We start from the raw sequence: 15,554 nt of genomic DNA on the forward strand, positions 1-15,554 counted from the left end.
ACAATAGCATCAAAAACAATAAAATACCTAGGAACAAATTTAACCAAGGAAGTGAAAGATCTATTCAAAGAAAACTACAATACTTTGATAACAGAAATAGAAAAAGACACAAACACATGGCATGACATCAATGTTCATGGATTGGAAGAGTTAATATTGTTAAAAAGTCCATGCTACCAAAAACCATCTATAGATTCAATGCAATCACTATCAAATTCCAATAGCATTTTTCACAGAAATTGAAAAAAATCCTAAAATTTATGTGGAACCACAGAAGATCCTGAATAGCCAAAGCAATCATGAGAAAGAACAAAACTGGAGGCATGACACTTCCTGATTTAAAACTATACTACAAAGTTGTAGTTATTAAAAAGTGTGATACTACCATAAAAATACACACATAGACTAATGGAACAGAATAGAGAAACTACAATCAACTAAAATTTGATAAGGGAGCTGGAAACATCCACTGAGGAAAAAATAGTCTCTTCAACAAATAATGTTGGGGAAACTGGATAACCACATGGAGAAAAATGAAATTGGACCACTATCTTATAGCACTCACAAAAATTAACTAGAAACGGATCAAAGACTTAAACATAAGACCATAAAATTCCTAGAACAAAACACAGGGAAGAAGCTCCTCGACATTGTTCTTGGCAATGATTTTTTTGGATATGACACCAAAACACAAACAACAAAAGAAAAAAATCAACAAGTGGGACCACATCAAACTTAAAAGCTTCTGCACAGCAAAAGAAACAATCAACAAAATGAAAAAGTAACCTACAGATTGGGAGACAATTTTTGCAAACCATGTATCAGATAAGGGGTTAATATCTAAAATTTATAAAGAACTCATATAACTCAATAGCAAACAAAAAATCTGATCTTAAAATGGGCAGAGGAACCAAATAGACTATTTTCCAAAGAAAATGTCCGCATGGCCAACAAGTACATGAAAATGTGGTCAACGTTACTAATCATCAAGGAATTGCAAATCAAAACCACTGTGAGATATCACCTCACACTTTTAAGAAGAGCGATCATTAAGAAGACAAGAGATAACAAATGTTGGCGAGTATACGAAGAAAGGGAACCCTTGTGCATTGTTGGTGGGATTGTAAACAGGTTCAGCCCCTAGAAGAACAGTGCGGAAGTTCCTCAAAAAATTAAAAATAGAACTACCATACAATCCAGCAATCCCACTTCAGGGTATATCTGAAGGAAGTGAAAACAGCATATTGAAAAGATATCTGCACTCCCTTGTTCACCGCAGTATTATTCACAATATCCAAGATAAGGAAACAACCTAAGTATCCATTAACGGATAAACAGATAAAGAAGATGTGGTATATTTCTGCAATGGAATATTATTCAGTCATGAGAACAAAAGGAAATTCCACCATTTGAAATGACATTCATGGACCTTGAGGACATTATGCTAAGTGAGATAAGTCAGATAGAGAAAGACAAATACTGTATGATATATCTCTTACTTGTAGAATCTTAAAAAAATGAAATCATAAAAGCAGAGGGTAAAATGGTGGTTACCAGGGGCCAGGGGGTGTGGCAATGAGAGAGATGTTTAAGGGGACATAGGTGCAATTAGTAAATAAATAAGTCCTGGAGATCTAATACACAGTACAGTGATTACAGACAACAAAACTGCACTGTAAACAGTAAACTGCAAAGAGACCAGATTTGAAGTGTTTCCGACACTAGAAGAAATGATAATTATGTGATACAATAGAGGTATTAGCGAATGCTACTATGACAACCATATTGCAATGTAAATGTATAAAATCAATACGTTGTGCACCTTGAACTTACACAATGTTGTATGACAAATATAACGCAATAAAAAATAACTACATAAATAAATAACTGATTTTTTTCTGAGTTACTAGTCAGTTGAGATAAAAATAATTACCAAAAAGTGCTATTCTAAAACAAGTTAGTAATTAGTGCAATTCTCATACAACCTTACCAGTTAAACATTTGTACTGTATGTGTGATATATGGAGGTAGAATCCAGGTAATAAGACCAGAATGCTGTAACAGTACAGGCCGTCATATAAGAAAATCCACTTAGTGTGTAAACTTGGCAATTCAAGTACTTTAAATCTGCTCATTTCCAAACCAACATCCCACCCGCCCTCAGAAGCCCACAGTCTGTTATCAGCAATCTTCGTCTCTTTGCTCTAACTGAAAGTAGTTTTCTCACCCTCTTCGGTTATTTTCTTTCCACCATCTATTAAGCCCTCTCTAGTCAGGCTTTCAAACCCTTAACTCCACCAAAATGGCTCTACCCAAAGTCACTGAAGATGTCCTAATTGCCAAATCCTTTTTTCAATTCTCTTCCACATGCAACTTGAGCTCGTTATTGAGATAAATTGACGCAGATGACTCAATTCTTCTTGAGACATTTTCTTCCCTTGGCCTTCAGTATGTCATTCTCTTTTACTTCAAGTTCTATTTGTGTGGCTCTTACCCCTTAATATTCTTTATAAGTTGCTCCTTATCTCCATGAACTCAAATAGTGGACTTTTCACTGTCTACTTTCACTGTCACTCTTCAAGTGATCTAATCTAGTCTTTAGCTTTGCATACTCTAATCTACAGATTCTTATGCCCAACAACTTCCCAACATTCCCCCTTAAACGTAGTAAGCAGCTCTGATTTTATATTTTCCAAAGAGAACATTTGATGTCTCACAAATTAAAAAACTTATGCCCTTTCCTTTGTCTTCCTTTTCTTCACAATTGGCAATACATTTTTCCAGTTTCTCAGGCCAAGGGATCTTTCTTGCACACTTCATATCCAATCTACCAACAACTTTCTTATTGGCTATACCTACAAATTATATACAGAATCCCACCATATCATCCACCATTGTCCAGTTTCTAGCCATCATTATTTCTCACTATATTATTGCAATAGATTTCTTATTTGTCTCCAAGTTTCTACCTTTTCTCTGCTAAAATCTATTCTTCATTCATCAGTAAGCATGGTCCTTCAAAAATGAAAATGAAATTATGCCACTCACACGTTCAAATGCACTCAATGTAAGCCAAAGTCTACCACAGCACATGTGATCTCTGCTAACTTTCTGACTTCACCCCCTCTTATTTACACTGTTCCTGGCTGACTGGCCAACCTGTTTCATACGCATTCTAAGAATGTTTCTGTCAAGAAGACCTTTACACTATCTCCTTCCCTTGCTTGAGAGGCTCATTTCCTAAGATATTCATGACTTGCTTCTTCACTTCCTTCAGATCTCTGCTCAGTGTCTCCTTTTCTTAGAATCATCCCTAATCGTTCTATATTGAATAGCATAACCAAGCATTTGCTGTCCCCTTTTAATAGTTAACTTTTAACACAGCACTTATTACCACATAAAATATATTTACTTTCTTCCCCCTCTTTAAGAAAAGTTCTGTAAGGGAAAGAACCTTTCTGTTTTGTTCAATGTCCCATTGCCGGCTCATCATCAGCATCTGTAAATATGTACAGAATGAATAAATGAAAGGATAAATGTAGAACTTTAAAAAATTGTTAACATGCTAAGGCACACTGGATATCCCAGTGATAAAAGGTTATATTATTTTTCAAATAAACTATATATATTTTCCCACCTAAATTATTGGACTATAGTTTCCAAGGAGACTCTTTGGGAAAACCTGATAGCTGTCAGATGAATCTGCAGTCATAATTCTTGTCTCTAGGGAAGTACAACTGGTAAGCAACATTCTTGATGTATTAATTTATTGATTTTATTGTGGCAAGAACAGTTAACATGAGATTTATCCCTATTAATTTATTGATTTTATTGTGGCAAGGACAGTTAACATGAGATTTATCCCCTTAACAAATTTTAAGTGTATGTTACATTATTGTTGACTATAGCTAAAATGCTGTACAGCAAATCTCTAGAGCTTACCCATCTTACTTAACTGAAACTTTATGCCTGTTGATTAATAACTCTTAATTTCCCCCTCCTGCCAGTCCCTGGTAACCACCATTCCAGTCTTTGATTTTATGAATTTGACTATTTTGGAAATGTCCATCAACAGGTGAATGAATAAAGAAAATGTGGTATATACTATTCAGCCTTAAAAGAAGAAGATGATAACCAACATTCTTAATAGGTTGCTTATTTGGTCATCTTTCTCTGCATATGGCACATATCACATCATCATCATCATGAGTTTTGGGGAATTTGGTGCAATGGATTAGTAAACACAAAAGTGAATACAGTTCTTGATCCAAATCACATAAACTGAGTGATGACATAAAAGTTGTTCTATTTTCATGAAAGCAAATACATTACATACCTACTTTAATATATTGTATTTGTACAGACCAACTAACTGTGAAATTCAGGATCAGAATTTATAAGATACATTTATCAAAGTTACTGTTGCATTTTATGTTGTCTTACTGCAAAATAAGCAATTTGAGAACTGCATTTCATTTCCTTTGAGTTATCATTATACAGTTACCCCCAGGATGACTCAACTCCATTACAGCAGGCTTCATATGACTAGAGCCTTCCATTAATATAACCTCATAAATTTATAAGAATTCAAAATGAGAGCTCTTATTTTTCCAGTAGTGTTTATCAGACAATGAGTTCTTATTGTCAGCTTTAAAAAGCTTACTTTAAAGTAACTGAAAGCAGTACTTATATCACCCAAGGGTAATTGCTTCTTATTTATCTATTGTTTTAAAATTTACCTTCATCAGCTCAGAATGGCATGGCCAACTGTAAAACAAGGATCAGGTTACTAGGATGTTATGACCATGTGAACTCAAATATTCAGTGGAGTGAAAATTTCAACAAACAGTACACCCATTTGAATGTTATACAAGCAAGTGATGCAGACCTCAAACAGGAAAGAAAATCACGCAACTGAATTTGATCAAATATATTTTCCAGTACTTTTAAGTGAAAAAACAAAACAAAACACTGAGACTGAAATTGATACACAGATACATGCACCATTTTATTTAGTAGCCAATCTGAGTCATTGAGATAGAGATGTTTCATTCGTCAAAGTAACTCATACTCTTTATACAGAGTCATCTGATATTTATCTGTATATCTCTCTGGAAAAAAACCTAATCAAACATACTCTATAAATGTGTGCCGGTACCTCTATCTGTATTGTCTCTTTGGAAATTAGTATCTTGATCTCAAATTTAAGCTCCTGCAATTGTTACATACTGATCCAACTTGAAGTTGAATAAATTCAAAGTCTCCTCAAAAAGAAAATTCTACTATATGAAAGATATTATTAAGAGAATGAAAAGACAAGCCACAGACTGGGAGAAAATATTTGCAAAACACATATCTGATAAAGTACTTGTATCTAAAATATACAGAGAACACTCAAAACTCAACAATAAGAAAACAAACAAACCAATTAAAAATGGCCATAAGATGGGAATAGACAGCACACCAAAGAAGATGTGCAGATGGTAAACAAGCATATGGAAAGATGCTCAGCATCATATGTCATTGCAATTTATGAACTACAAATTAAAACAACAATGAGATACTTCTACACGTTTATTAGAATGGATAAAAAAATTAACAATAGGAAGTGCTAATGTTGAGCAACAGGAACTCTCATTCATTACTAGTGGGAATGCAAAATGATACAGCCACTTTGGAAAACAATTTGGTAGTTTCTTACAAAACTAAAAATAGTCTTCTCATATAATCTAATAATCATGCTTGTAGGTATTGACCCAATTGAGTTAAAAACACATCCCCACTAGACCCTGTATGCAAATGTTTATAGTAGCTTTATTTATTAGCCTCAAAAACTAGAAGCCATCAAGCTGTCCTTCAACAGATGGACAGACAAACAAACATCAGTATATCCATACAAGGAAATAGTATTCAGTGACTTTTAAATGAGCTATCAAGTCATGAACAGACACGGAGAAACTTTAAATGCAGATTGCTAAGTAAAATAAGGCAATGTAAAAAGGCTACTGACTGTATGATTACAATGATAAGATATTCTGGAAAAGGCAAAACTATAGAGACAATAAAAATTTCAGTGGTTACTAAGAGTTTGGAGAGGAGACTGGAGCACAGGAGATTTTTAGGGCAGTGAAACTATTCTGTATGATACTGCAACAATGGATACATGACATTACACATTCACCCTAGAACATAGAAAATCCATAGAATATTACATATCTATTGTATGCAAATGTTAAAAATTCATTTAGGAGGTCAGGGTATCCCATGAAAGAATGAAGACTGCGACAAGAGAATCTAACTGTATTACAAATGTAGGCAGCAACCACAATGAAGAGGGTGGGAGTAAAGTGATAACCTAAGTAACTTTGGAAATGGAGTCTAATAAGAGTACAAAATAAAATTACAAAAGTTATAAAAGAACTTATAAAAGAGGTTACAAAAGAAAGAAAGTTAAAAAGAAATTGCACATAAGCACTATATTCTAGTTGATAAAGTTGTTGCCCATGGTGGTAGGAGTTGACAATTCTGACATTGCTATATGTGTTCATTGGAATTGAATAATTAACTAAATGTACTGAGCAGATTGTGGGAACCAGATTCTCTCTGTTGGAGTGGTCATTTAATGATATCAAAAGAAGTATGCTAGAATGATGGATGTGCCAATGGATTACAGTTTGAAGACATCAGTAAAAACTGATGTTTTACTTATTGTAGTTACAGATGGTTACATGTAGAAATATTTATTAACATATGAACATTCACAGGTTAGTACTCACATATATTTCTTTGCTCTGTCAGCTGAGAGGGCCTAAAAGAAATTACACCCCAGTAGTAATAAGCATACCTAGTGTCCAGATCTTGGTTCCTAATACCATTCTTCAATAACATGAGCCAGAGCTCCACAGAGGAGTAGCTGATTCTAAGACTGGCACAGGAAATATACAATACAAGCCCAGAGCATATTGTACTCCCCGAAAATAGGGAAGTGCTCAAAGACAAAACAACACATTGATGAGGGTATGTCACAAAGACACAAGAGCCAACTGAAAGAGCTCCCAATGGTAATGGTAAAATAACTTGAGCAACAAAATAAATACAGTATTGGATTATAACTCAAAATATAAAATAAATATCTATGAGTACATACAAATATAAATAAATGATTGAATAAATCAATAAATAGGGTACAAGAGACAAATCTCACATGCACAAGAATTCCAAATAAATTATATAGATACTTGTTATGAACTGAATTGTGTTCTCCAAAAATTCATATATTGAAGCTATACCCTCAATGTGACTATATTTGGAGGTAGAGCCTTTAAGGAGGTAATTAAGGTTAAATGAGGTCATAAGGGTAGGGCCTTAATCCAATAGGATTTCTCCTTATAAGAAAAAGAAGGGATTCCAGAAATCTCTCTCTCTCCTCCCATGCACACAGAGAAGCAGCTAAGTGAGGACACAGTAAGAAGGTAGCCGTCTGTAAGCCAGGAAGAGAGGCCTCACTAGAAACCAACTCTTACGGTATGTTGGACTTCTAGCCTTCATAACTGTAAGAAAATAGATTTCTGTTGTTTATGCCACCCAGTCTGTGACATTTTATTATGGCAGCACAAGCAGACTAACACAGATTTTGGTACAAAGTAGGGCGCTACTGTAACAGATACCTAGAAATGTGAAAGCGGCTTTTGAACATGGGTGATGGGAAGGCTAGAAGAGTTTTGAGGTGCATGCTAGAAAAAGCCTAAATTGCCTGGAAAGGTGTGTTGGTAGAAATATGGATCTTAAATGTGATTCTGGTAAGAACTCAGAAAGAAAAGAGAGCTGTAGATAAAGGTTCTATCATCTTAGAGAATACATATATTGTAATGAATAGAATGATGGTGGAAATATGAACGTTAAAGATGCTTTAGGTCTCAGGTGGAAATGAGGAACATGCTATTGGAAATTGGAGGAAAGGCAATTCTTGTAATAAACTAGCAAAAAAATGCTGAATTATGTTTTCCTCTTGTTTTATGGAAGGCAGAACTTTAAGTGACAACCTTGGATATTTAGCAGAGGAGATTTCTAAGAAAAGTGTTAAAGTTGTGGCCTGATTTCTCCTTCCTGCTTATAGTAAAATGCAAGAGAAAAGAGATAAAATTGAAGGAAGTTTTCAGCAAAAAAGAACAAGAACTTGGAGATCTGGAAAATTCTCAACCTAGCCATATTGTAAAAAAATGAGAAAATATATTCTGGACAGAACACTAAGGATGTGGCTGGACAATCACTCCATAAAGAGATTACCATGGATTTAACCAGGAATTGAAATAGGATCATACCAGCAGAAATACTGTCAGCTGGGACTAAAGGAGATAGAAAATGGGACAGAACGAAGGAAAGTTATTGGACTTTCTACAGCATGGTATTGTTATTCTACAGCATGGGGCAATAGAGCTATAGGCTTCAAACATGTATTATCTTTTATGAAAAGGGAACAATAACTTGAAGGCAATTCAAGGATCATCAGGGCTGCCACTTTCACCACAGGTGAAGGGGGTAAGGCTGTTTCCTCCTTGGTTTCAGAGTGTGGGGCAACCTTCTCGGTTTCAGTGGGCCAGGAGGCCGCTGCCCAGTGTCTCAGGGGCAAGGCTATCCCACAGAGCCATGGGACAGAGCTCCCATGTAGAACCATGGGGGTGACACTGCCACTCTAGCGGGCCCAGAGGGCAGAACATCAAGCCAAAGAAGATTATTCTCAAACCTTAAAGTCTAATGAAATTTGCCTTGCTAGATTTGGACTTGTTTGAAACATATCATCCCTTTCCTCTTTCTGATTTCTCCCTTTGGGAATGGAAATGTCTATCCTATGTGTGTCCACCATTGAATTTTGGAAGCATATAACTTGTCTGGATTTATAGGTTCACAGATGGAAAGAAATTTTGCCTCAGGATGAATTATACTTTGTGTCATCCATACTTGATTTAGATGATAATCAGATGAGACTTTGATATTAGAATTGGAATTCCAATTGCAATTGGAATGGACATTGGAATGGGTTAAAAATTTAGGGGCTATTGGGACAGGGTGAATGTATTTTGCATGCAAGAAGAATATGAATTTGGGGGGTCAGAGGGTGGAATGTTATGGACTGAAACGTGTTCTCCCAAAATTGATATGTTGAAGCCCTAACCCCTAATGTATCTGTATTTGTAGATAGTGCCTTTTAGGAAGTAATTAAGATTAAATGAGGTCATAAGCACGGGGCGGTCATCCAATAGAACTGGTGTCCTTATAAGAAGAGACATCAGCTCCGTCTCTCTCTCTCTTTCTACCTCTCTGCGTGTGCACAGAAGAAAGGCCATATGACGACACAGCAAGAGGGTGGCCATCTGTAAGCCAGAGAGAGAAGCCGAGATGCCTCAATAGAAACCAACCCTGCCGGCACCTTGATATTAAACTGCCAGCCTCCAGAACTGGGAGAAAATAATTGTCTGTTGTTTAAGCCACCCAGTTTGTGATATTTTGTTATGGCAGCCCAAGAAGACTAATACAATACTCTATCCTACAGGAAAGGGAGCTTAATTCTCCAAGCCCTAATTGTGGGCTGTGCAAAGCAACTTCCCTCTAAAGGTACAGTACGGAAAGGAGGAAAAAGGAATAACTTTACCGTGGAGAAACCTAACAAATTACCTCAGCTAGGTGATCAAAGTCAACATCAACAGTCAAAAATTATGTTGATATGATGTGATGAAAATGCTACTTTATGTCTATGATCTTCCTCTGAAAAGCCAGTAACCCCAGTCTAATCATTAGAAAAACATCAGACAAATTCCACCAGAGGGACATCCTACAATATGCCTGTCCTATAGCCCTCAAAACTGTCAAAGTCTTGAAAAACAAGGAACATCTGAGAAACTACCACAGCCAAGAGGAGCCTAAAGAGACATGAAAGCTAAATGTAATGCAGTATTCTGGATGGGATCCCAGAACACAAAAATAACACTAGGTAAAAACTAAGGAAACCTGAATAAACTGTGAACTAGTTAATGATAGTGTATCAATATTGGTTCATTAGTTGTAAGAAATGTACCATACTAATGTAAGATGTTAATAATTGGGGAAATTGTATGTACGGGATGACATGGAAACTCTATTATCTGCTCGATTTTGCTGCAAAAATAAAACTATTCTTTAAAAATAGTCTATTTTTTAATTTAAACAATTCACCTCTATATTAAAATCATCATCTTCATATCATCATCATCTTCTTCATCAAACAAAACTAAAACTTTCGCTCTCTTCCGACGTCTTCAAGCTTAGTCTCCGTAGGCAGAACTCAGTAAGAGTATTTTATGCATCCTCCCGTAAACGTTTTACACACATACAACACATGTTTTCTCAAAGCACAAATGGATTAGATCTCTCTTGAGAAAGTGTGTTTTAACTGATATGTGAGAAACAGAGCAAGTGTGCACAAAAGTTCAGAGAGAAGTGAAGGCTGAAGAAATCCAAAAGCAACATAACCTTTTTCACAATTAAGACTCTCCTTGCACAAATTAAAGATATGCATATAAGAGTTTTAAGTTCTATATATTTGTACACCTAAAGCTTAAAATGATCCTGAGACTCAACTTCTTAGTATGATCTCCCTGTGAATCTTGTTGGAAATATTGATTTGGAATCCTTACACAGTATAGTCAACAACTGAATTATAGGCACATTAATTTTTACCTTCCATCTTCAAGTTTTCTTTCACACATTCCAGTGTTGTGTACCTGATTTCCTTTATAGTCTTTTCTTCTTTAAGACAGTGAGAATATTTGTGATAATAAACTGAAAAAGAGAATAAGACCATTCATTTTACTGGTAGTGTTTTGACTTTGTTCTTTATTATTACTCTCTTGCATTCTTTACACAAACAAAGTCTACAAATGTTCAATTACTTGAGTAGAAGGATCCAGACTGTGGAAAAAATTTCCCATCACCCCACATTTAATGTAACCCTAATCCTACTGATTTTGAAACCATAGATTTCTTCAGAAATAGCTGAAGATCAGTAGTTGAAAGAGGACAGGACAGTTCCCCTACAGTGGGTCTAAAGGGACTTACCTATATTTTCCTTCAATACTAGATGTATGATGCATGCAAAGGCTAAGCCTTGGAGAAGGGGAAATGGAGAGAAAATGGTGAAACATTTCTATCTGAGGATGTTCACACGCTCCACTTCAGCAGCCCGAGATTTGCAGGTTCAGATCCTGGGCATGGACTCATGCACTGTTCATCATGCCATGCTGTGGCGGCATCTCATATATATACAAAATAGAGGGAGATGGGCACCGATATTAGCTCAGGTCTAATCTTCCTCAGCAAAAAGAGGAAGTTTCACGATGGATCTTAGTTCGGGGCCAATCTTCCTCACACACACACAAAAAAAAGAAAATCCAACATTGATCAGGAGGGCAGGACATTATTTTCTTCACTTTCTTTCCTTTATCCATCCCAACTGACTCTTATTCCTTAGTACACCAACACGCTCCAGTCTCTCACAACTTAAAACTAACCTACTCTCCCTCTAGAAAGTGAATCTTCTCTTTCTTTCCTCCTGACCTCATTTGCTCCTTAACCCACCACATACTGGCTTCTGTTTCCACCACTCCACTAAAATCACGCTTGCAGTGGGTCATCAGTAATATCCTAGACCACTTCTTAGTTTTCTTCCTCTTTGACCTCCTGTAATACTTGACCCTAATTCTCTTCCCTTTTAACTCTTGGGACACTACTCTTTCCTGGTTTTGCCCCCATGTTTCTTGTTGTTGCTTCTTATACTCCTTGAAAAGCTCCTCTTTCTCTATCCATCTCTTTTAAAATGTAACAATCCCCAAAGTTCCATCTTTATCCTTCTTCCTCGTACTAAATCCTCTCCTGAGTGATATTACGTGTCCCCATGGTTTCAACTGCTACACATATGTAAATGACTACCAAAACTCAGACCTCTTTCCTGAGATCCAGACAAATATGTTTCCAATTAGATACATCCATTTGAGGTTTCCAGAGTCATATAAAACTCAGTATGCCCAAAACTTAAATCTCCATCTTTCATCACAAACCTGTTATTCATCCTATATTATATCCCTCTTTGATTAACTTCATGATTTCTTAGTTCACCAAGTCAGAATATTGGAGCTGCACTTTACTTCTCTTGATCCCTTATTCCTCAGATCTAAATGTTCATCAAACCTTTTTACCTCCTTGATTCTACCTCCTCACTATCATTCAAAGCTACCCCCTCTTCTCCTTCTTCACTACCACAGCCTTAGATCAGGTTCTCATTATTTCCCAACTGGATAATGAATTGGCTTTCTAACCACTCTCTTTACTTTCAATTTTGTCCTCAAATATCCATTTTATACACCTCTGCCAAAAGCATATTTCTATTAGTCAAATTTAATTATATCACTTCCTTGCTTAAAATCCTTCCATGGCTCTCCATGACTACGACACATTGCAAAAGTGGCCACAATATTCAACTCTCCATGTGTCCACATTCCTTTGCAATATGACTTCTCAGCTTTTCCAACAAATAAGTGGGGTCTATTTCTCCACCACTTGAATGTGGGCTGGCTTTAAGACTTCCTTTGGCCAATAGAATGTGCAGAAGCAACTCTAGTTAGTTCAAAGCTAAGGCTTCAAGAGGCTTTGCTCATTTCCACTGTCACTCTTGGAAGCCTACAAGTCTCCATCTGAATAAGCTCAGGCTAGCCTAATGAATTATGGAAGAAATATGACCGAATTGCCCATGTCATTCCAGCTGACATCCTCTTCCTTAGAAACTGAGTGACAGGAACCTGACTGCATATGCATGAATGATTTCAGCCAGGAGCAAGGTACCTCCCAGTTGAGCTCAGTCCAAATTGCCAAACCACAGAATTATTAGCTAAATAAATAGTTGTTCTTTTAATCCACTAAGTTTTAGATTGGTTTATTAAGCAGCAGAAGATACTAATAAAACAGCCTTCAGGGAAAAAAAATCCATACTCTTTAGAATGCTACAAAACACTCTTCATAATCTGAGCCCTACTTATGTCTCCCACCTACAACTTCATTTCTCACAGTTCACTTAGCACCATATGTTCCAGTTATTTATATTTATGTTTCCACAAATTTTTCCATGCTTTCTCACATCTCTACGTCATTCTTGGTACACACAACTGTAAGTGTCACCTCCTTCAGGAAGCCTATCTCAGCATCCTGTGCTTCTTATCTACACAACACTTACCATAAAATGTTATAACCATTGGTTCATTTGAACACTTACCACCATTCCCTGAACTTCTTGAGACCAAGGGCTATGGCTCTGTCTAGACTCTGTCTGGCACAGTGCCTGACATATAGTAGACAGCCATTATTGCTTATTAAATGACAAAATGGAAGAATAAAATATCTACCCAAATATATATTCATTTTAATACCTTTTAAAAATTTGAGAAATTCTTAAAGCCAAAGATATGCAGAAATCCACATATTTGCCAAATGGGCTTTTAGATTCCACACAGTCTTGGGCACAATAGAAATAATTAAGGTGAAATTTCAAAGGGAAACTCTTCCTGGAATATTTCTTCCCATCTCCTTCTTGTCTACCTGCTCATCCCAAAATACATGTCTGTGCACTCAAAAAGGCATGGCCTTATAAACACTAGTAAGGAAATATAGATTCTCTCTCACTTGCACAACTGTCTAGCGTAGAAATGGTGCCCTATAGATTTCACTCTACAACACAAACACATGCACACACATATATTCCTCAATTTCTCTAAAGAGAGTGGATTCCATTATTTTTATAGAAGAGTAACTAAATTCAAATAAAACAGAATTTCCAATGGATTCCCACTAATTATGTCTCCCCCCAGAGAAGACTTCTTTTCCAAATTTCTGGATAAACCCACTGTTAAGTATCAGTATCTAATGTATGCCATCTGTTCATATAAGGCAGACATTCCTTATAGATTCAGTTGGATACTTACTGGTAAAAGCGACAGAAAATGAAATTCCAAATAGCAGCAAAAATGTCAGCAATAAGACAAGAGGTAGCTTGAGAAAACCAGAGTTACATTTGCAAAAGCTGGTGTTCTCTTTAGGAGCTGAAGGAGAAATCAAATTAGTTTCATCAGTAATAAATTCTGACCTTTACCTCCTCTTTCTCTTTCTCTTCCTCATCTCCTTTCCTTGGATGACACACTATTACTAACAATGCAATATTTGAAATAACATGAAAATAGGAAAGAAATAATAATGTTTGTTGTAGAAACTTTGAAAAATACATAAAAGCACAAATTTCTACCATTGACGATAACTGTTGTTAATATTTTGGTATATATCCTTCCAGTAATTTTTAAAGTGTATATACATGCATGCACATTTTCCCACATGATTGACATACTGTATATACCAGTTTCTGATCTCCTATTTTCTCATACACTATATGATGAACATTTTTCATACCACTATATTTTCTTCTTTAACATTCTCTATTGTGGTTGCATAGTATTTCATTATGTATTTAAATAACCTTCCAGATTGTTTCCAACTTCAAAAACTTTAAATAATACCATAGCAGATAAATCTTTAGAATCATCCCTCATCACATCCTTAAAATAAGGTCACATCCTTTTAATTGCTATTTCATGGTTAAGAATTACTTTCTCAAGTATCCATCAAAGGATGAATGCATAAAGAAAATGTGGTATTTATATACAATAGAATATTATTCAGCCAAAAAAAAAATGCCATCTTGCCATTTGAGACAACATGGATGGACCTTGAAGGGATTATGCTAAATGAAATAAGTCAGACAAAGACAAATACTGTATGATCCCACCTATATGTGGAATCCAAAGGGCGACAGGGAGAGTTTGGAAGATGGCAACACAGAAGAATCCTGAGCTCATCTCCTCCCGTGGACTCAACAAATCTACAACTACCTGTGGAACAATTTCCTCTGAGAAAGATCTGGAAAATGGATAAAAAGAACCTCCACAAAAGGGACAACACTGACAGGTGTGGACGAGGCAGAAATACAGCCTTGCTGAGGGAAAAAACCACATCCTAGCCATAGTACTTCACGGCCAGAAGTGATGTCAAAGGTATGGAGTAGTTTCTGAAAGAGTAGGGGATCTGAGCTCCACATTAGGCACCCCAGCCCTTAGATCCAGCACAAAGAGACAATATCTCATAATACCTGGTTTTGCTGGCTTTGAAAACCAATAGGGAATATACCCAGGAAAATTACAGAACTTCAGAGAAAGAAAAACCTGCTCTTAAAGGGCCCACACACAAACTTACCCAACCTAGAAACCAGCACAAAAACACCAGATAGAAAAGTGCATAGTCTATTGGTAAAAACAAACAAACAAACAAAAAGACAAAACTCACTCACTAAGCTCAGAGTATATCCCAGAGAGCCAGGAGGCAGCTGGGCCCATCCCCCCAGGGACCAAGACACTGGTGGCAGCTATTATTGTGGCCTAGTTCAGTTGTGTTGACACTGATGCTGGCAGGTGACATTGGATTCCTTC

The 15,554-nt window shown here is 36.3% G+C and overlaps 1 protein-coding gene across 2 annotated transcripts in view; it reads right to left on the reverse strand.

The window, feature by feature from the left end:
• The window catches only part of LOC103566390 (C-type lectin domain family 4 member A-like), a 51,286-nt gene that overhangs the window by 10,853 nt on the left and 24,879 nt on the right, over window positions 1-15,554 (reverse strand). For both annotated transcript variants that reach the window (XM_070620654.1, XM_070620653.1), the window contains exons 3-4: window positions 14,004-14,120; window positions 10,714-10,815 (exon numbers count right to left, since the gene is read on the reverse strand). In XM_070620654.1, coding sequence (XP_070476755.1) covers window positions 10,714-10,815; window positions 14,004-14,120 — 219 coding nt within the window. The remainder of the gene's footprint in view (window positions 1-10,713; window positions 10,816-14,003; window positions 14,121-15,554) is intronic.

Source organism: Equus przewalskii, chromosome 5 (genome assembly GCF_037783145.1).
Source record: "Equus przewalskii isolate Varuska chromosome 5, EquPr2, whole genome shotgun sequence".
Taxonomy (NCBI): Eukaryota; Metazoa; Chordata; class Mammalia; order Perissodactyla; family Equidae; genus Equus; species Equus przewalskii.